Source organism: Triturus cristatus, chromosome 10 (assembly GCF_964204655.1).
Source record: "Triturus cristatus chromosome 10, aTriCri1.1, whole genome shotgun sequence".
NCBI lineage: Eukaryota > Metazoa > Chordata > Amphibia > Caudata > Salamandridae > Triturus > Triturus cristatus.
This window is the reverse complement of record NC_140593.1, coordinates 327,871,430-327,892,937: the sequence shown is the minus strand read 5'-3', so window position 1 is coordinate 327,892,937 and position 21,508 is coordinate 327,871,430. Positions and strand designations below refer to the sequence as shown.

Below are 21,508 nucleotides of genomic sequence, written 5' to 3'. Positions count from 1 at the left end.
GTAATTCCAAACATAAACTGGTTCATCCCAGGATCCTGGTTCACACAATATAAAACACCTATCTCCGCCTCCGGTATCATTCTTTGGGTCGGCTATACCAGGTACTTAAGTATTCATCGTCCATTTCTACATAAGATGTGAGATTCCACACACACGTGTGTTGGAAAGCGACAAGGAAGCATGTTTAATGTTTATTTTCACACCATTATTGTTTCCGAAAATCAGAAAGAGGGGCGCAGATGTTTTTCTGGACCAAAAATCCAAATCGAATGTCGAAGACTGTGTTTTGACTATTTTATTCAGAGTTAGTTTTCTGACGAATCTGAATATTTGTCCCACTCGGATTAAATATTGTTTTATGAACTAGCACATACCTCCTTGACAATGTGGTAAGTCCTTTCCCAAGTCCAAATTGTAAAACTGTGTCACATGGAAATGTAATCAAATTAAGATTTAAAAAAAAAATCAGAGATGACAAAACGATTTAGCGGATTTGTGAAGCATTTTAAGAGTATCAGTATGCCCTGTACTCCATGAATTGAACTACCCAAACTGACAGTTTTACAGATTTTAGGCAACACATCCTCCCCCTATATATCCATGGATGATAAACTTCTGTTAAATACGTTCACTAAGCCAAATATAAATGTAGTATACTATAGTGATACTGAAAAGGGAGATTACTCTAGTCTCTCTACTAAGAGTGGCAGTGGATCAGCCATTGTTGGTTGTAACTGGCATTCACATTTTTGATCAGCTTACAAGATAGCCATTGAATATTGTAATTGTAGACCATGGCATCTTGACATTTTGGTTTCCTACTATCCGAACATTTCATTTGAATTGCAGCTTGGAGTGCTGCTGCTTTGTGCTGGAACATGGGCCAGGAAGGTGAAGCCGGACCTCGTAGGGTCCCATGCGAAATGCCTTCCGAAGGCGGGAGCACCCACAAAAGCCTGCAAAAGAGGAGGCGCACCGGATTGGTCCCGCCGTCGGACCGCAAGCCACCCAGTCACAGCAGAGGGGGGCATACGGTCATGGAGGTCAAAAGGGGACCCATCGCCTCGGAGTCCCACCCACCCACGCCAAAACAAGGGGCCGTCGCAGCACCAGAGTCGATGGGAAGGGGGGAAAGCGGAGACAACCCAGAGAAATACCCGAAGGGGAAAGTAACATATGTAGAAGAGCTGCTCACACAATGATGTTGGGATGCCTCATGGCATGGACACAGGGTGAGCAAATGACAGCACACAACCACAGAGTAGGAGAGCTGCTCGCACAGTGTCTTTGGGATGACACCGGCAGGGGCACTGAGGAGCAGCCGAGTGTCCAGCAAGGGTCCAGTGCAAGCGGAACAGCATTTGTAGCCCGGGCCGGACCTAATGGATGCCCACAGAGTCGATAGCAAGGGAAGTCCAGACCTGCAAACACTGAGACACTTGCATAAAGGGGACCCTCGGGCAGGGTAGTGCTGTCATCCAAGGACCGAGCCAAGCATTGGGAGGACAATGTGTGATGTAAAGTAACATGGGTTGCAATGGACCAACCAGTAAGTTGCGAGATGTATAATCCATGTTCTAAAATAAACTGAGGCCTTTCTATGCACCATAATAGGTTGTCCCTGAAATGATTTATAGTTGGAAAGGGATGTAGGATGACAAGGCGCCAAGGAAGGAGGGGGGGTGAACTCACTGCCTGGTAGGGGTTATGTACAAGGGTACTGTGCAGAAGTTCCACGGAGAAAGTATTTTATGCTGCATTCATTTTTCTGACCTCATTAAAAGGCATATTTTCTCCATAATTATTGCAAAGCTAAGTTTGTGCATAGTAGTAACAAGCATCTGTTCGGCTAACATGCGCATGTCTGGCTCTCTATTAAATAACTTTTCTGCCAGTAATTGGTGCTGCTGTGTCATTCTGAACTTGTCCCTTTTATTCAAGCCGGTGGGTAGTCCCACTTCTGGGCTTGAACGTCCACGTCATATGTGGGCACGAGCAGCTGGTTAGGAGATGGTGATTGGCTGTGCAGCATTCTGTTTCAGCAAATTTGATGAGAAAGTGAAGCGGTGTGTACCCTCCCTGAGCTGCCTACTGGCTGTCTTTGATGCTGCCCTGAAAACTGAGTGTCTGCTGTCTGCAACTTTAATACAAGAAAGCTGACAAGACAAATTAAAGATAATGACTGCAGTCTGTTATTTGCTTGAACACATGCTTATCATTCCTGCCAGAGCTCCCACTGTACTTGTCAGTGACTGACGTATACAAAGATAAAGATTTGTCAGTGGGAGCTGACGGTTCAATCACTTGTGCTCAGAGGCAGTTTTCTAAAGGACCGTCGGTGCTAGAAGTGTATTCGTTGGTGCTTCGCCATTGCCTCGGAAGCTTCAGGTTGAAATCCCATATGGGATTCATCCTTTAGAAGTAGATAAAATCAGCTCTGTTGCTTTTAACATCTTAATGACAATTCAGTGAGTGTTATGTCAGTAGCGCTAACTATATATAGAAGTATTACTTCTGAAGCAGAAATGGAACGCTTGGAGGTGACTGAATGTGCCACGTAGCATAAACCTACACGGCACACTCTTGTGCAAAACACTATAGTGCCTATTTACAAGTGGTATTTTATGGTACGTTTTGTAATGCTTCAATAGTACTACAGACGTACAGCAAAGTGCTATTCACAAACCTACCTTTTCTGTGCGGAGATCTCCACCCCAAGTGCAGAGTCATCACATACATAGGTTTTTTTATTAGTAATACATCGGGAAGTAGCTGGAAAATGGGGAATATTTACAACACAAACAAAAGAATAAGACCACTCCTATTTATGCATTGCACTTCTACAGTTACCAATTAGAAAAAAGACCCCAAAACAGTAGTAAATGTACTCCAGCTTCATCTCACTGGTACTGCAACACCCTCCCCTAGAAAATAAAGGCAGTAGAGGCTTAATATAGAACCCTGTAGAAAATTTCAAATTAAATTATTTCAAATAGTTATCAATATAAATATTAATTCAATTGTAAAATATGATATAAAAATAAAGTCATTATTTTATTTTAACATACCCTTTTAAATGTAAAATTCAAGGTAACATTAGATATACATCACTTTCAATAATTGTAATATATAATAAGAAATTATAAAATTTCTGCTTTAGGTGAGAATTTTTTTATATTAAACTTTGGAAAAATAATTTTAATTTAATATATTCAAAGTAATAAAAGTGTAATTTTACGACGAGTTAAGGCTGTAGCATTTTTTTTCTTTTATTGTTCATTTAAATAAATATACTTTAATTTACATGATTGTTTAACAAAAAAAATCTTTTATTTTTTCAAGTCACATAAACTTTTCTTTCTTTTTTCCTATAGTTTACCATAGAGAGACTCCACAGTCGGGGCAGAGATCTTCATATACCAAAGTATAGGGAAAAGTAAAAAAATTTTTTTTTAAAGTCCATGCCTGGACCACACTGGTTTTTTGTTGTTGTTTTTTTCTAAACGGGTTTTATTGATTTTATCAGCAATAAACCAAATGTGATGCCCAAGAAAAGTTATTGAATAACCAAACATTGGCGTTTAAAAAATGTAAATACTATCTATTCAACACTTTCAGAGTTGTAGGAGGAGAAAAATCTCTTATGACAAATCCCATTATATTGGCATTTGAAGAATAATTTGGTTCCCCCTTTATAATTTTTTAAGCATTTTTCTAATTTGCATTTCAATATCTCAGATGTTCTTCTCTAAGTTTAGAAAATACAAAAATTGGATTTTCTATTATGCTGGCATCAACCTTAGGAGAGGCATAGTTGCACCTCTGTAACATATACAATTTACATTAAAAAACACAGTTTAAGTTTACTTATGGTTGCAGCATTAAACCTAACAAAACACTGTAATTGGCCAGTTATGGTTAGGTATACTACCGTAACTCGTGCCCCTGATATGAAAACCATAATAAGACCACCAAAGGCCCTGCTCACAACCTCAAACTTGATGTGACACAGGACACCTCTGATGACATCACTGGTAACAATACGTTTCACCTTAGCATTACAATTATGGATGATGTTGCCAAGGATATGCCACTTTGTTTGAGTGTTATTATTTATTAATAGATGTGTACACTGACATAATTTACTGTTACTAATGTTGTGGAGTTGTAAGTAGTGTGTTTGGTGGGCAAGTTCTGGTCTTTATGGCAGGGGCAAGAGTTATGGTTTGAGTAACTAGTGAAATTTCAGGCATTTCTAGGTGTTATTTCATAAACATAACCACACTTAAAAGGGTAATTTTATATAATTTCAGAGGTTTTTAATAATATGTATGGAGTGTTTTGAGCAGAAGAAACCATCTGTTACATCTTTGCTCTGATCACGAATACTGCATTTTATGCGTCTCACAAGCAGAAGCAACCATAAAGTACCACTAACAAAGTGTTTTTAGTGACTATACATCGCGAGTCTCCAGTCAAGGTAGTCCTTGTGAAAAGGATTTATTAGGCTTTTAGTAAACGTGGTGGTACGAACCTGCACGAAACTTGTCAGCACTTCAGTTAAAGTGCTGTGTTTTCATTGTGGTTGCTCGGGGGAAGGGAGAACAAAGTTATTGAGTGTGATCCTAAAGAAGCATTTCCAATTTTAGGTCCTGTAAAGTTTTTACTCTGCTACAGCAAAAGAAAAACTGCTCAACAGATCTGCGTGAACCGTGGCATGAAATTAAACTTTTATCAAAATAGATCTTTTGTTATTTGCAGTAAATTCATTCTATAGGTTTTGAGATTTTCCAAAAAGGTGATGTATGGGACTTCTCTTTTGATAGATGTGCAAAACGTTTGCAGTTAAGAAAGCAGCCACATAAATGAACTCTACTGTCTGTTTGAAGCCGAACACTTTACCCCGCGCACCATATTGTGCTGTTTCATTATATCTTCATTCTTTTGAAATTTTTGTAGAAAGTATGTTTTGGGGTTTTTGAGGAGGAGAGTAGGGTTAGCCAACTCTGTCCCCCGTACTCCGTTGAAGTGATCAACAAAATAATGAAAAAATGCGACTTGGCGTGTAGAGGAAATGGCTTTACATAGCCGATGGAGATCTCAAAAAAGAATACAAATAGCATGCAGATTTTTCTTTATAAAAAAATTTGTTTGAGATGGCAGGATATAGTTTTAAGTGATCAAAATATGTTTCTGCTATGGCTACCTGCAAAACAGTCATGTGCCAGTACCAACTAGTTGGTATTCGTGACAGAGCCTGACCCTTTGCAAAGTGTTTACTGGTGCCACTGGAGAGGTCGGTGCAGGGATGGAGGGCAGAGAGCTCAAAATCATCCCTTTAAACACAGCTTGTTGAAGCGCAAGTTTTATAACAATATTTTGTTTCAAGTTGTATGATTTTTAATTTTGTTGAACACATTTTGATAGGCTTTATCTAACACAATCTGTTCCCCTAACTGTAAGACATGTTATTTTTATTTCCCAAATTTAAAATTCTAACACACGCTAGATAAGGAGTGAGCAGAGGAGAGCTCTGAGTCTGGCTGGTACAGGGCAAGCGTTCTTGGGCATAGCAATATATACTCTTATTAATACGTTAGTAAGTTTGTCATTACTGGTAGCATGCTGGAAGACTTATCATGCTAAAGAGCATCTTCATATCTTCTATTATTTAATATATTTGACTTCTTTTTATTTTAGGATTTGTGTTTGCGGATATCCTCGCCAGCATGTAAGAAAGTACAAGGGTGGAAAGAGCAGAATATCCGTGTCCCCTGATTTCATGGTGCAAATGTTAACTGGAATATATTATGCCTTGTAAGTATAGCTGTTGTACTTTCCTATATATACGAATGAATGATTAAGGTCCGATTTAAAAAAAAAAAAAAAAAAAAAAAAGCGTTTTGTGCACCTTTGTTAAACTTAAAAGTGCGGCATGTCAACTTGATGTCACGCAGGTGCGTAATGTGTTCCCCTGCTATCGGTATTACAGAAGGTGCCATACAAGCACCCGTGCTCCCTTCTGTAATACGGTACCACCAGGTGCAAAGGTCCGTTGGGCCCCAGAGCACTTATGGATATTTACCACAGTTAATAAAACTGCTTGCTTACATTTTACGCATTTGAGTACTTAAACTTGTTTGATTGTAGTTGTTCTGTTTGAATGCTCCTAGGTTCTTCTGTAAATCCTATTGAGGACCTATCTTTATTCCAAATACAGGAGTAATGCTACAGGAGGAAATGATCAGGAAATTGGGGGTAATGGGCCCGCTCCTCAGTACTCCTGCGATAATAGAGCCTAACAGTTTTTGTTCACTTGTTTATAGCAATGGAAGACCCCTTCCCCATTGTTAATACTAGGCTTGACGGTGTGCTAGAACAAGTAAGAACTGTCACTCTATTTTTCTCTTTCAGAAACAATTACAAATTTCGAATGCTCTGTAGTAAGGTATGTAACGGTTGACTCGTTCGAGTATTCCGAGTCAAGTGTAGCAAAAAACAGCCAACACGTGTTTTGCCCCCTTACACAGGCCGTCTGGTTGTGGAGCTTCCTCAGGGCTGTACATTCACATCAATTAGTACAATAACAGAGATGGAGACCATATTTACATAGGTATAATAGAGCAGATATAATTGCACTGTATATTCTCGATATGCTTTCATGGGTGTTGCTTTTTCCATATCGGCTCTATTATGCCTATGTAAATATGGTCTCCATCTCTGTTATTGTACTAATTGAGCATTAAAAAATTGGAATTGTTCCCGAAAGAGAAAAAAAGAGTGATGATTCTTACTTGTTCTAGGACACCGTCAATTACAGGAGGAAATGTCCCTCTTTAAAAGGCTAAGCTTTGTGATTTGGGCCGTCGGTGATTTATAATGTTGCACAACTTTGAGACCAGACATGTATTAACTGCCTAGCAGCAACATAGGTTAGTTTTCAGATTTCGTTGATGTAGGAGGCCCCTACTTACTGATGCCCACCAATTGAAGATTGATGGCCTGTCTGCGACAGCAGGCATCAGTAGAACTACGTCGACATGCTTTTTATCCTTCCTGCATAATTGTACGCATCAAATGAAATTTGGCCAATTCCTATTCGAATCTGCTGACATCACTTGTGGTGTCCCCAAGCATCAGTCTTGTTGCTTGCTGTATTCAATGCTTACTTGCCCTGGTGAAAGTTTTATATGTTCTTCCTCTGTTATGCTCTAAGCAACAGTAGCGGTTCTTATCCTTCCTCGCACTTTCAGGTCAACTTCTAATTTTTGCTCAGTAGGGAAAGAAAAATGGCTACTATTGCTAAGTCAGTTTTTAAGACCAAAGTTCAGACTTTCCTGAATTTTCACTTGTTAACCATACACATTTTCTTAGTTAGTGACTTCTTGTTTTTACAGTGCTTGCCAAAGGCACAGGGATCCTAGGGTAATACCAACAATGTTTTTATAAAGATAAAAAGAATGCATACATTGTTGAATATATATACCTACACCCTAACGCACCTTCTAACCACGGTGTTATGCCAAATTGTGTTTTCATTCACAAAGTTCCAATTCCCTTAAGGCAGCGCCGCTAAAATGGTGTCTGGAAGATGATGGTAAGTAGGGATAATTTGCACCATCCATGTCCATACAATTTGCAACTTTCAGGATGCGGTAGACCTCACATTAGCTTTTATGAATGCCCCCTGAAAAGTGGCTGGCAGCGGCAGACCAAATATGCACTCTGAATGTGCAACATTCAGTTAGGGCACACCTATTACCACACTAATTCTTGTGTTTATAAACAAAATGTATTTTTTTTAGTTTTTTCATATTTCATTTCTTGTGTGCACTGCACTTCCTACACTAGTGTTGAGTATTTCATATAAAACCAGCTTGCCCGCCGCCTTGTTGCGCTGTTTTTGACACTCTCTGGCCCCAAGGCTCCTATTCATTCCGCACTGTACTCTGCCCTATAGAGGTTTCACTTTCCCATTGCAAAGGGGCAATGTGCTGCTGAGTCAAAAGTAAGGACTGTTTAACCTATCTCAAATTTTGATGGTTAATTTGTTCCAAACAGTAGTTTGCTGATAGCCAAAACTGGTCTTAAAATATGGGCATGGTTTGATCAATGTCACTGGCCCAATGTGCATTCAAAAGCACTTGTTTGACTCATTTTGAGAAAGATTCTTTGTGGATATCCCTTCTGCAAGTGGTATTTAAACGCCTCTCATGATTCCGTCCATGTAATTTGCTACATATTGCTTGTTTGAAAGTCTCTTTCCAGGAGCTCCCGCTGTAGTCACAAGCTGACAAAGAAGTTGCAAAAACCACATACCCTTCCACTCAAGTAGCCTTCCACATTCTTTGCTGCCTGCCTATGAATATTGACTTGGAAAACACATCTGTAACTTTTGTGAGGTTAAAACCCATTTTACAATTGCAGTATTTCCACCCCTATATTATTTCCATTAAAAAAAAAAAATATTGTATTACCTACCATACAGCAGACCTTCTACCGAAGCTACAGATGAGCAGCATCTAAAGTCTTGTTTTTAAGGATGGATTCTGTAGGTAGGGCTAGGGGAATAGCACATAAGTGCGTACAAATTGTTATGAATCAGGGCTGATTACTATGTCGGTCGGAAAGCTTTCTGACCGCGGTCAGAGGCTTTCCAACCAACACACTCAGTTTGTGCTCCGACTGCAGAATTATGATATCGGCAAATGGAGCATAAACCGGCTGGTCATTCTGATGCGGTTCCAACCGGCTCTCTGAGTCTCCAGCCGTTCAGAAACCGCACCGTAATCCCCTATGGACTGCGTTACTGTCGTCGGGATTACGATGTCAGTTTCCAACAGCCTTTCCGTTCCGGCCTTTCCAACACAGAAAAGCTGTCGGAAAGTGACTTTTGGGGCCCTGAGTAGGGCCTCCTTGCCTCCGCGGCCTATGGTTGGTGGCCGAGGGGGTAGCTACGGTGATCCCCTGTAAACCCCTGCACTGTGTGGCAGGCACCATGGGGTACCCAGCACTCTCTTGATCTATCATTCACACCTTTTTACCTGGATTTACAGATTAAATAAGTGTGTGGATTATTTGAAAATAAACCTATATTTGCATACACAAGAATACAAAATCTTAATGTTTGAAAGCACCTAAGAAAACACCTAAAGTGGAAACGGGTGGCATGTGACGATGTTATAATTGTATACATTCCAATAATGTAATAATTGGCAATCGTATCACGCATACCAGATCAGGAGAGGCCATCAAAATACTTCATCCTTCCACCTGCAACACACAACTGTATTTACGGTATAAAATGTCCATGTGGATTGTTGTACGTAGGCAAAACTGAGCGCAAAGTAAACATTTGGATCACTGATAATAAGAGCATGATACGAAATCAGAATGTAAATTCCAATTTAGTGGTTTACTGGTTAGACTCCAAACACACTATCTCACAACTGAGGTTTCAAATCATAGAAGCAATTGAGACACTTGACCAGATGGACATGAGTTGTTTTCTATAAATTATAAGCTGCACAGGAAGACACATAACCATTGAGTATACGTTGAACGAAATTTCATCCAAGTCTCATTTCTCTACACACTGTAAATCTATGTTTTATTCTTTTGGGGAACTTTTTATGGGTCTCTACTATTCTTGAAACAAGTCATTGAGGTTTTGGACAAAGCTGGTGAAGTGTCCCTATTTATTATTTATTTATTTATTTATTTGGCGATTTATAAAGCGCCTGGTGACCCGAAGGCATCCCCGCGCTATGAGGGTTTGTATATCCAAATGAGAGGAAAGAGGGGGGTGGCATTACTTAGGGAATAGGAGTGTTTTCAGTTTTTTTCTGAACCCTAAGTAGTTGGGTTCCAGTCTGAGGGTACGTGGGAGAGAATTCCAACCCGTGGAGGCTTTCACGGAGAATCGTCGACCTCCAGTGCGAGTCTTTTTAAATTTGGGGATGTTGGCTAGATGTTCATTCTCGGACCGCAGGGATCTGGGAGCTTTATAGGGCGTAACCAGGTCGCTGAGGATCGAGGGGCCGCTTCCGTTAATCAGTTTGTAAGCCGTGCACATGGCTTTGAATTCCACCCTTTGGCGAACGGGGAGCCAGTGCAGGGCCTTGATGGCAGGTTTCGCTGATGCTCTGGCGGGGAGATTCATGATTAGACGGGCTGCTGCATTCTGAGTACGTTGCAGTTTCGCCAGGGTGTACTCGGGGGCCCCCAAGTAGACCATGTTGCTATAGTCCAGGCGTGATAGTATAAGCCCTTGGACTAATAGTTTCCTGGATGCAGGGGGGAGTAGGGGGAGGATCCTGCGTGTGGTGCGCATGAGCCCAAAGCAAGTACCTGCAGTTTTGGCCGCTTGTGTTTTCATTGAGAGCTCGGGTTCTATCCATACTCCTAAGGTCTTAATTTCGCGTAGATGTTGAGGGGTTGAGTTTGCATTGGATTTCAACATCGCCGTTGCATTAAGTATCAGGGTTGAGCCACAAGAGCACAGTTGTGATTGGTTGATTATTGGGTTACTTGGGTACATTTAAACACGTCTTTCTATTTGTGGGCAGTTAATCACTGAGAGTTCATTGTGTTTTAACATTAGGTTACCATGTTATATACTGATTTCTAAAGTATAATATTCATTTTGGATTGGGTTTTTATGGCTTCATTTTTTTACTTATTATATCTGGAATATATTTTCATTAGCGATACGGTTGGTCACCACCTACATTATGGTACTGGAGTCTAAGCTGCCCAGTGGGTGAGGAGACGGACATTTTTATCAATAAAGTTATTCATTAGTTTTTTCCACAGCACCGTCTCTTTCATGGAACGAGCATGTCATTTTGAGTCCTTTGAGTCCTCTGTCTGAACTTGAAATACCGGTTTACATCAAACAAGACTGATATATAATCTTGCTTTAATGTTTATGATTTCATGGTGGATGGTTTTCAAACCATGTAATAAATGTTATTTCAATTCCGTGGAGACATTTTTTGTCATTTTGTCAGTTTAGATGCTGAAGCATTGACTTTTATTAAAGGTTTTTTCAACAATGTCGTTCTTTGTCGTCGTTTTTTCAGTGGAACAGGCGATTTGCGTCACATCTACCTGTTCAATCATGGCGGATATACTATACCTAATTGAGTACGGTAGCATTTTTTCAGTCCCATTTCCATGTTTATGATTTACAATGTTTATAATGAGGTGGCTTACTTTGGGTGTTCGTTAGCGATTTTTCAGCATTCAAAAATGAAGAAGCAATAGTGCAATACAAGAGGTACGTTTCGTGGCGATAGTCCCTAAGATAGTGGTTATGTTACCTTTCATTAATATGAAGAGGATGGCGTTGATGCTGGGCTTTTAATTTGTGCTTTTATAGGAGGTGATATGAGCAATTTATATCAGAGAGAGGGGGTGGGAAGTCTGGAGTAGTGGTGAATACAACTCTTGAATAGAACATCAGGAGGGCTGCTTTCCAAGCACGTAATTTAGCAGTCTTCACTTTTGTATATTTCATAACAGAGTACACATTGCGAATTCAAGGAGTCAGAAAGTTTTTATTTGAAAGAATCTTTTACACTGATGAGCACTGGGCACAACAGCATGCTCTATAGAAAGTAATAAACTGTTTTCTTCTTGTGAAGTGGCACAGTGGAGCAGACGTTTCAGTTTCTAAATACTTTGATTGGATGATTTCTTCTGGAGAGCATGTGTATTAAGGGGTTCGAGGCATGTGGGCTGCTGAATTCATATCTGTGCATAGATCGCCGCCTAGTGTTGGGTCCGGATGTTTGCACGTTGTTGTCCTGGAAGAGTCTTCGAAGTATCCTGGGATAGGTGACTCCTCCCCTGGACTACAGTGCGCATGGGCATCCTCTCCATCCTCAGATTGTTTTTTTCCGCCATTGGGTTCGGATGTGTTATCTTGACTCAAGTTAGGAAAACCTGTTTTCAGGCCAAAAGGCCTTTAGCTCGCGTCGGTACTGTTATCGATCGGTATCGATAGTATCTTTGTTAGTTTACTAACTTCTAGAACAAACTTTCGCATCTTACCCGACCGTCGATTCGACATCAGCGATGGAATCGAGGACACCGTTCAAGAGGTGTCCGGTATGCAATGCGAAATACCCCCACGTCGACGTCCATCCGGTGTGCAACAAATGCCTCTCACCGGATCACGACGAATCTACATGCATGGCCTGTGCCAGATTTCGATCCAAGAAGACTCTACGGAATCGACGAGCGGCGAGACTCGAGGCACAGCAAGCGGCACCGGCCCCGGCCGACATCTTCAACGCCGAGACCGAAGATGTCGAAGAAGTGGAGAGCCTACCCTCCAGTCCCGTTTCCGAACATGACTCCGGATCGGGAGACGTCGACGAAACACTCTTTCGCAGAGATGAAGACGACACCGAGGTAGGAGACTACGATGAGGCCTTAGGGGCCGAAGAGAGTAGCTCCGGTGACGAGCAAGGCCTACCCGTTCAGACTGAAGAAAACCCAGTGCAACAGTCTATGGCTCCGGTCGAGGGATCGCCTTCGGGCCTTACCCAAGACTTATCCCGCAGTTCTTCGGGCCCGGCCTCGGACATTCAGCGGCAGCCATTAATGCCAAAAATGGCTGGTTTCCCTTCTTTAAAACCGAAAGCAGTATTGGTTCACTTGAAACCGAAACCGAAAGTGGCGCTGGTCGGATCGAGGCCCTCCACACCTTCGACGCCAGCAAAACACATCGGCACCGAGCGCACCAAACGAGACTTCGGTGCCGAACTCGAAGCGGCCGACGTCGGAGTCGACATAAGGAAGAAGGCCTTCGGTACCACCAAACCTGCTCGGCTCCCGGCACCGACGCAATCGACTCCGACCCCAAAGGTCAAACAGCCTGCTGCGTCTCACACCGCTTCCACGGCGACATCTAAGCCACAATCATCGAAGAAGTCGACGGCCACTCCCGCCCCTCGACTCGATGACCCACCGGCGCCGAAAAAATCCACGACCACCTCAACAAAACCGGTCGGTGCGAAAGACTCGAGGGCGCTCCAGACGCGACCCATTGCTGCGCAAAGCACCAAAAAGAAAATGGTCCTCCAGGACACATCGGGCTCCGAGCCAATTACAGCTCCAGCAGCCTCTTCGACACCAGCCAACATTATTTTTGGCCTACCACCATCCACGGCCCCGAAAATGTTCCAAATCAGGACACGGGTGACCCATACCACAATCACGCCTGCCGAACACTCTGCGGAGACGTCTCCATCGCATATAATCAACGCCGACACCGGCAGGATGATTATCCACAAACGGAAAATAACTTCAGAGCCGGCTTTGGACTCCTTCAGGATTCCACTAAAAAGAAAGCTGCCTGTGGCTTCAGAACCAGTTCTTTACAAACCTTTCCACTCACCCTACCAGGATCCACAATCCTTCTCTCCCACACACTCCGACACGGATGCGTTGGGGGACTACATGGGTGACCAAGTCCCCTACCCCGGAGACATGGACCCTGACGGCCAACAAGACCCTGATCAAACTTGGGATGACCCTGTGGACCCAGGTGCACAAGACCCGCAACTCTATGGAGCAAAAACATCTCCCACAGAGGACACGGCAGCGTTCAACGCTCTAATTGAACGTGCTGCGGCCAATCATGGGGTGCAACTTCACTTGGACACCGTCGAGGACGACTTTCTTATGGATACTTTTGCATCCTCAGAAAGGAATATAAAAACTCTACCCATGTTGAAGGGTGTCCTCAAACCAGCAAAGGACATCTTCAAGGAACCCACCAGGGCAAGAGTAATAAACCCCAGGATCGACAAAAAATACAGATCAGCGCCTGGGGACCCTACTTACATCAGAGGCCAATTACCTCTGGATTCCATTGTCGTTGCGAATGCTCGCAAGAGGGCACACTCACAAACAACAGGTGACGCTCCTCCCCCGGACAAAGAGTCCAAGGTGTTAGAGACCTCTGGCAAATGGATTGCCGCCCAGGCAGCCAACATATGGCGCATTGCCAATACTCAAGCACTCCTCGCTCGCTACGATAGAGCGCACTACGACACATTAGAGCAACTAATCCAACATCTCCCTGACCAATTCAGAGAAGGTGCAGAGATCCTCATCAGGGAGGGACAGCTCCTCACAAACGCATCCATCAAGTGCGCGCTGGATGCCGCAGACACAGCTGCCAGGGCCATAAACACTAGCGTCATGCTGCGACGACATGCCTGGTTACGAATCTCCGGATTCAAACCTGAGGTGCAAAACAACATACTCGACCAGCCTGTCAACCCCGACTATTTATTCGGCCCGGAGGTTGACACCACCCTAGAGAAAATAAAGAAGGACACGGACACTGCAAAGTCCATGGGGGCTCTCCAAACTCAGTCCTTTCGGAGCGGCTCCTTTCGTCGCCCCGGAAATAGAGGAGCAGGTAGAGGACAGGGGTCACAGCAAACATACAACAAAAGCAATACACAAACCACCTACGATAAAAACACCCGGGGTGGATATCGTGGCTCCAGTACAAAGGGCAGAGGACGCGGCTACGGCAACACCAGGTCCTCCCCCAAGAACAAGCAGTGACGCCCTCTCCCTTCCTCCCGACCACATAACACCTGTCGGGGGAAGGCTACAAAGGTTCCTGTCCACGTGGAACTCCATCACCACGGACAGGTGGGTCAAAGATATTGTCAAATACGGTTACTGTCTAGAACTAACCTCCACTCCACCCACAATACCTCCAAAAAACCGTCCTATGTCCTCAGAGCACTTAACGCTCTTACAGCAGGAGGTGCAAAGCATGCTTCTAAAAGGCGCAATAGAGGTCGTACCCGTCCACGAGCAAGGTACGGGGGTGTACTCCCTGTACTTTTTAATACCGAAGAAGGACGGGTCACTCAGACCTATATTAGACCTGAGACCCCTAAACAGATACATTCTTTCCGAGCATTTTCACATGCTCACTCTCCAGCAAGTCCTCCCGCTGCTCAAGCAGGGAGACTTTCCAGCCACACTGGACCTCAAGGATGCGTATTTCCACATACCCATTCACCCATCACACAAAAAATACCTCAGGTTCACTGTTCAAGGACAGCACTACCAATTCAGAGTCCTTCCCTTCGGCGTGACAACGGCACCAAGGGTGTTTACAAAGTGCCTAGCTACTGTGGCGGCGCATCTACGGAGACAGCACATACACGTCTACCCTTACCTGGACGACTGGCTCGTTCAAGCAAAGTCAGCCCAGCAATGTGCCAGCCACATGTCCCGCACCATTCACCTCCTTCACAGTCTGGGGTTCTCACTGAATTACCCAAAATCCCATCTCCAGCCCGCACACCTACAACAGTACCTAGGTGCAACTATAGACACTCTGGCAGCCACAGCTCAGCCAAATTTAGTGAGAATTAACAGCATGCAAATGCTGATTTCCAAGTTCAAACCACAACACTCCCTGCCCGCGCGAGTGTTCATGCAGTTGATAGGCATGATGGCCTCCTGCATCTTCATAGTCCCACACGCGAGACTACATATGCGCCCGCTTCAGGAGTGCTTAGCACGTCAGTGGAATCAGGCTCAAGGACAGTTGAAAGACCTAGTGTTGGTGAGCGGTCGGGCATACAACTCTCTGCATTGGTGGAATCCACAAAACCTTTGCAAGGGCCGACCGTTCCAAGAGCCTGCCCCACAGATAATACTGACGGCGGACGCGTCTCTCCAGGGATGGGGAGCTCATGTACTCCATTACACAGTGCAGGGACTATGGACACAACAACAAAAGAAGATGCACATCAACCTCCTAGAGCTGATGGCAATCTTCCTCGCTATGAAAGCATTCAAAGTACACTTGTGCAACAAAGTCGTGTTGATCCGGACGGACAACATGACTGCCATGTACTACATACAGAAGCAGGGAGGAACACACTCTCCACAGTTGTCTCATCTGGCTCAGAGCATGTGGAAGTGGGCCATTCAGAGGAACATGTTCCTCATGGCGGAACACCTCCCCGGCAAGGACAACCAGATGGCGGATCTGCTCAGCAGACACAGCCACCAAATGCACGAGTGGGAGTTACACCCATCAGTACTCCAACCGTACTTCCAGCAGTGGGGTCATCCAGAGATAGACCTATTCGCGACAAGCGAAAACGCAAAATGCCAAAGCTTTGCCGCCAGGTTCCCACATCCGCAGTCGCAGGGCAATGCGATATGGATGAACTGGTCCGGCAGATTTGCGTACGCTTTTCCCCCAGCACCACTGATACCGCTGGTGGCACGCAAACTGCGTCAACACTCACTGACGCTCGTCCTGGTTGCTCCAACGTGGGCACGCCAGCCGTGGTACACCACCTTTCTCGAACTTTCCGTGGTGCCGCATCAAAGGCTACGGATCAAACCCGAGCATTTGACGCAGAAACATGGAGAGATTCAGCACCCAGATCCGCAACAGCTGAACCTGGCAATCTGGCTCCTGAAGTCCTAGAGTTTGGCTACCTCAACCTGCCACCTGACTGTATGGACATCATTAAGGAGGCCAGGCGACCCACTACCAGAGCTTGCTATGCAGCCAAATGGAAGAGGTTCGTCATTTATTGCAATAATAATGACATTAACCCGCTAGACGCATCCATCCAAAACATTATTTGTTACCTATTACACCTATACCGATGCAATCTGTCGTACACCTCTATACGTGTCCATTTGACCGCAATATCAGCCTATCTGCAGACCAGGCAGCACCTCTCTCTATTCAGAGTGCCTGCCATCAAAGCATTCTTGGAAGGACTCAAACGAGTCATTCCTCCAAGCCACCCACCGGCTCCGATGTGGAACCTCAACTTGGTCCTCACACGCCTGATGGGTCCACCCTTTGAACCTCTACACTCATGCGAGATTCAATTCCTTACCTGGAAAGTAGCTTTCCTAGTAGCGATCACTTCTTTGAGGAGAGTTAGTGAACTCCAGGCACTAACCGTTCAAGAGCCATTTATACAGGTTCACGCCAACAGGGTCGTACTACGTACCAACCCCAAATTCATGCCAAAGGTGGTATCGCAGTTTCACATGAATCAAACCATTGAACTGCCCGTTTTCTTCCAAAACCCACAAACTGTCGCAGAAAGGGCACTCCACACACTAGATGTCAAAAGAGCCCTCATGTATTATATCGACAGGACCAAACCCTTTAGGAAAACACAACAACTTTGCGTTGCCTTTGCCCCACACCACAAAGGTAACGCTATCTCCAAAGCAGGAATAGCCAGATGGATCGTTAAATGTATCCAAATTTGCTATCAAAAGGCTAAACGTACTTTAACGATTCCCCCACGAGCCCACTCAACACGTAAGTTAGGGGCCTCAATGGCTTTCCTAGGAAACATTCCTTTGCATGACATATGTAGAGCAGCCACCTGGTCCACTACACACACATTTACCAAACACTATTGTGTAGATGTGCAATCAAAACAGCAGGCAGCTGTAGGACAGGCTGTTCTCAAAACTCTTTTTCAGACCGCTGCAGCTGGCACTGGTAGCCGCCGCTAATAAGGGGGCACTGCTATATATTCTATGCACAGATATGAATTCAGCAGCCCACATGCCTCGAACTGAATATGCTACTTACCAGTATGAATCTGTTCTTGGCATGTAGGGCTGCTGACATTCATATCGCCCTCCCTCCTCCCCGGCGCCTGTAGCAGCTGCAGCTCTCAGAATTACTGTAAGCATGGTCATCACTTTCTATATCTACTCCATCACTGCCACAATGGCGAAAAACAATCTGAGGATGGAGAGGATGCCCATGCGCACTGTAGTCCAGGGGAGGAGTCACCTATCCCAGGATACTTCGAAGACTCTTCCAGGACAACAACGTGCAAACATCCGGACCCAACACTAGGCGGCGATCTATGCACAGATATGAATGTCAGCAGCCCTACATGCCAAGAACAGATGCATACTGGTAAGTAGCATATTCATTCTTTGTTTTAGCATGTCCACACAGATTTTCATACTATACTTATAAGCACAGTTATTTTTCTTCCTATCAGTCTTCTAAAGTTCTTGATACATGACATTAGACAATATATTTATTAGCTGTAAGTTACCCAGATGATGAACCCACTTTCCGTTTTAAAAGAGTTTACATTTGTTTATTTTCAGGGGTGTGGAATTTAATAAAATATCTACTTGTCCATGGGGCAGGTTGCTTCATAATTAAATAAATATCTACTTGTCCTGTTTCATAATTTTTATGTTTCATCTACTTAATATTTTTTTTCATTAATTGGTTCTTAATTTGTAAAATTGTGATTGTATGTGGGTCGTTTTTTTAAAACTGGGAAGGATACATTTTTATTTATTTTTAAAAAAAAGTGAGGTAGAAAGAATGTCAGATGCTGAAAAACCCTTTAAAAAAAAAAAAAAAAATGAGAAAAGACGAAACTTGGAAAAAATAGATTTTCCAACTCTGTTCTATAATTGCTGGACATTACATGCATTTGCCTGCTCCATCTTTTTTCCGCTTTTTCATTGATTTTCATTTAGTACGCAAAAAATATATTCTTTTAGATTTTGTCTGTATTGCATTGATTTACAATAGTGTATCATTCATATATTTATTTACACTACAACTTGTCCTCATTTTTTCAAATTTATGCAGCAAATTCATTCGCTTAAAGTACATGCATTCTTTAACTCTTATCATTTTAATCTTATGTATCCTGTCATCAAATTGCAGAGGTTTTCTAGCTTCCCTGTGTTCGGTTATGACAGGACAAGCAATCAAAACAGCAATAAAAAAGTAATTTCTTAAAGTTTTTCAACGTGATGCTAGGATTCCTGGAGCATCCCAAAAAGACTCACGTTTTATTTGGAATAATACATGAATGGAAAATATTATTGACATCAGTGAAATTAGATGCTTTAGAGGATTTGTTTAAAGGGTAAGCAGGTAAAAACAAATATGCACGATTTATTGTATGTGCCACTGGGAAAACTGTCCCCACATGGTCGGTTACCCTCTAATATCTTGAGTTTTCAAACCACAGCTTATCTATGCATGCAGAGGGTTTTGCTTGGTTGCTGTCTTGTTGCTCAGCGTCTGCACTTGTTTTAAATATCTTTTAAGGTGTGCCGACACCATCTCAATAGGTTCATATTTCATGTTAGGTGAGTGTGCCCTTTTTTTGTTCCTCAGATGAATTGAAGCCACTCAGATGCCCTGTGCAATGACTGGCAATGCCCTGACTCAACTCCTTCCACAGCACCTGGCCTTCGTGGATGCTCGCGTGGCACTGTGTTACTATGGGGATGAAGATTGAGCAGTAGAAGCTGCAGGAGTAACATCACCTCACTGGAGGGTGCACTGGGCCTCATGAGAATACAGTGGTACTTCATTGGAGGCCCCATTGGGTCCCACATGTTTACTGCGGATGAATTAAAACAAATATATTATGGCCCTTGGTCCCTCTGCCCCCCCCCCCCCAATAAGTGCCTAGCATCAGCGTGTTCCCTGCCCCCTTATACCCAATAAACAAAAAAAAACGTTTTCAGGGCATATGGACTGAGCTCCAAGTTCTGTAATGGCAGCTCAAACATTGTATTCTGAGATGCAGCCAGCCGATCAAACTGATTGGTATCTTGAGACCGGTCCCACTGTACCAAAGTTGCTGATGGAAGAAAAGGCTCCCTCGGCCAAAGAGAGGACCCTTTTTAAAATGTTTGATACTGTGGGATTCCTGTGTGACAAACCTTTTTAGCCCCTTTAAGCCCAACCCTAGCAGCTCTTTAAAAGCAAGTTTCTCAAACAGCTTAGTGGATTGGGAGCAAATCACAAACCGCACACTTTCTGAGTAAAATTCAAGTTTTTTGCAAATTTGGTGTAATTCCGTTCAGCGGAACTTTTTCTTTTTTTTGGAAAGATTTGTACAGATTCCTTAAAAGGTGCAGAAGTTACTAGCAAACAAAAAAACACTGTCCTATGCAGACTCTGTCCTACACAGTGCCTCCCTCCAATAGTAATGTAATTCATGTTTAAATTAATTTTTGAAAATAGGAATTTAATCTGAAAATTAATTAATTGTTAGCTGTAAAAAGAATTTTATTTCATGTAAAGGTAATATAAAAAAATTATAATGCAATAAATTAACTAAAGTAAAATTTAAAGATAAGTAGAAAATGTGTTATTAAATACAATATATAAGCTTTCTAAAATAAAATATATATCAATATATATGTAAATGGGCATTAGAATATATATATATATTTATTTGACACCAGTATATAAAGGAGCTGGTTTTTGACGCCCCCTCCCCCACCCTCCCCAAAAGAGAGAAAACAATCTGAAAAAAGAAAAGGGGATCTGGCTTGGGATTTTTCCCAGAGAAAATAATGTAATTAAATTATAATGACGGTTAGGTGACTGAAACACCCCCCCCCTGAAAATGAAGAAGGCAGTATAATATATATATATTAAGATCAACAAGAATGATATTCATTTACAGTTTACCTCGACTTTTAGTAAAGACACTGTGACCATTTTAGATGTAAAAATGGAAGTATTCAATAATTGTCTGTTGACTACATTATACAGGAAACGGACATCAGGCAACACATTGCTACATGCTACCAGTGCGCATCTACCTCATTTAATTAAAAGCATCCCCTATGGGAAAATGCTTCGTATCAAGCGCATATGTAGCAATGACAAAGATACTAATGAGAAGCAAGCTGAAAGTAAAGAACGTTTCCTGGCTAGGGGATATAGAACTGAGGTAGTGCATGCGGCCATAAGAAGATCTAAACAGCAGGCAAGAGATGACTTATTGTATAAATCTAATCGTATTGAGAAAAACAATGCAGATGATGAAGCCCAGCAACCGACTCGAATTATTTTAACCTTTTCCAGGCAAGAAAAGCAACTAAGAGCTATAGTTAGGCGGAATTGGCCAATAGTTAGGGATGATCCTGTGATAGGCAGACTCTTACCACCCAGCCCAGCAATCACATTCAGAAAAACCTTGAGTATGGGTGATATGCTGGTGAAAAGCAGCCCGGAGGATCTCAATAATGGCATGTGGTTAACGGCTTGGAAGGGATTTTTTAAGTGCTCCGCATGTAAGGCGTGCCAATATGGCATGAATGCAACTACATATAAAACAGCATTTAATAGCAAGTCACAAGATATTAAACAGCACTTGACTTGTAAGACCGAGTATGCTGTGTCCATTTTAGAATGTAGTTGTAATTTAAAGTATGTTGGTAGCACTAAGTTGGCTGTACACAAGCGGATACTCCAACATATCAAGGCCATCTCAAATAATGATGCCACCTATCCGGTGGCAAGACATTTTAAAACATGGCACAATAGTAATTTGAGTCAGCTCAAATACTATGTTATAGAGGCTGTCCCACCGCAAAAAAGAGGAGGGGATCTTAGACGCTTTGAAACAAATTTTATATTAGAGTTTGACTGTAAACAGCCGGGAGGCCTCAACACTAG

The 21,508-nt window shown here is 42.9% G+C and overlaps 1 protein-coding gene across 1 annotated transcript in view; it reads left to right on the top strand.

The window, feature by feature from the left end:
* Positions 1-21,508, top strand: part of HYCC1 (hyccin PI4KA lipid kinase complex subunit 1) — a 410,819-nt gene that overhangs the window by 296,112 nt on the left and 93,199 nt on the right. The window contains exon 8 of the mRNA XM_085631524.1: positions 5,701-5,817. Coding sequence (XP_085487650.1) covers positions 5,701-5,817 — 117 coding nt within the window. The remainder of the gene's footprint in view (positions 1-5,700; positions 5,818-21,508) is intronic.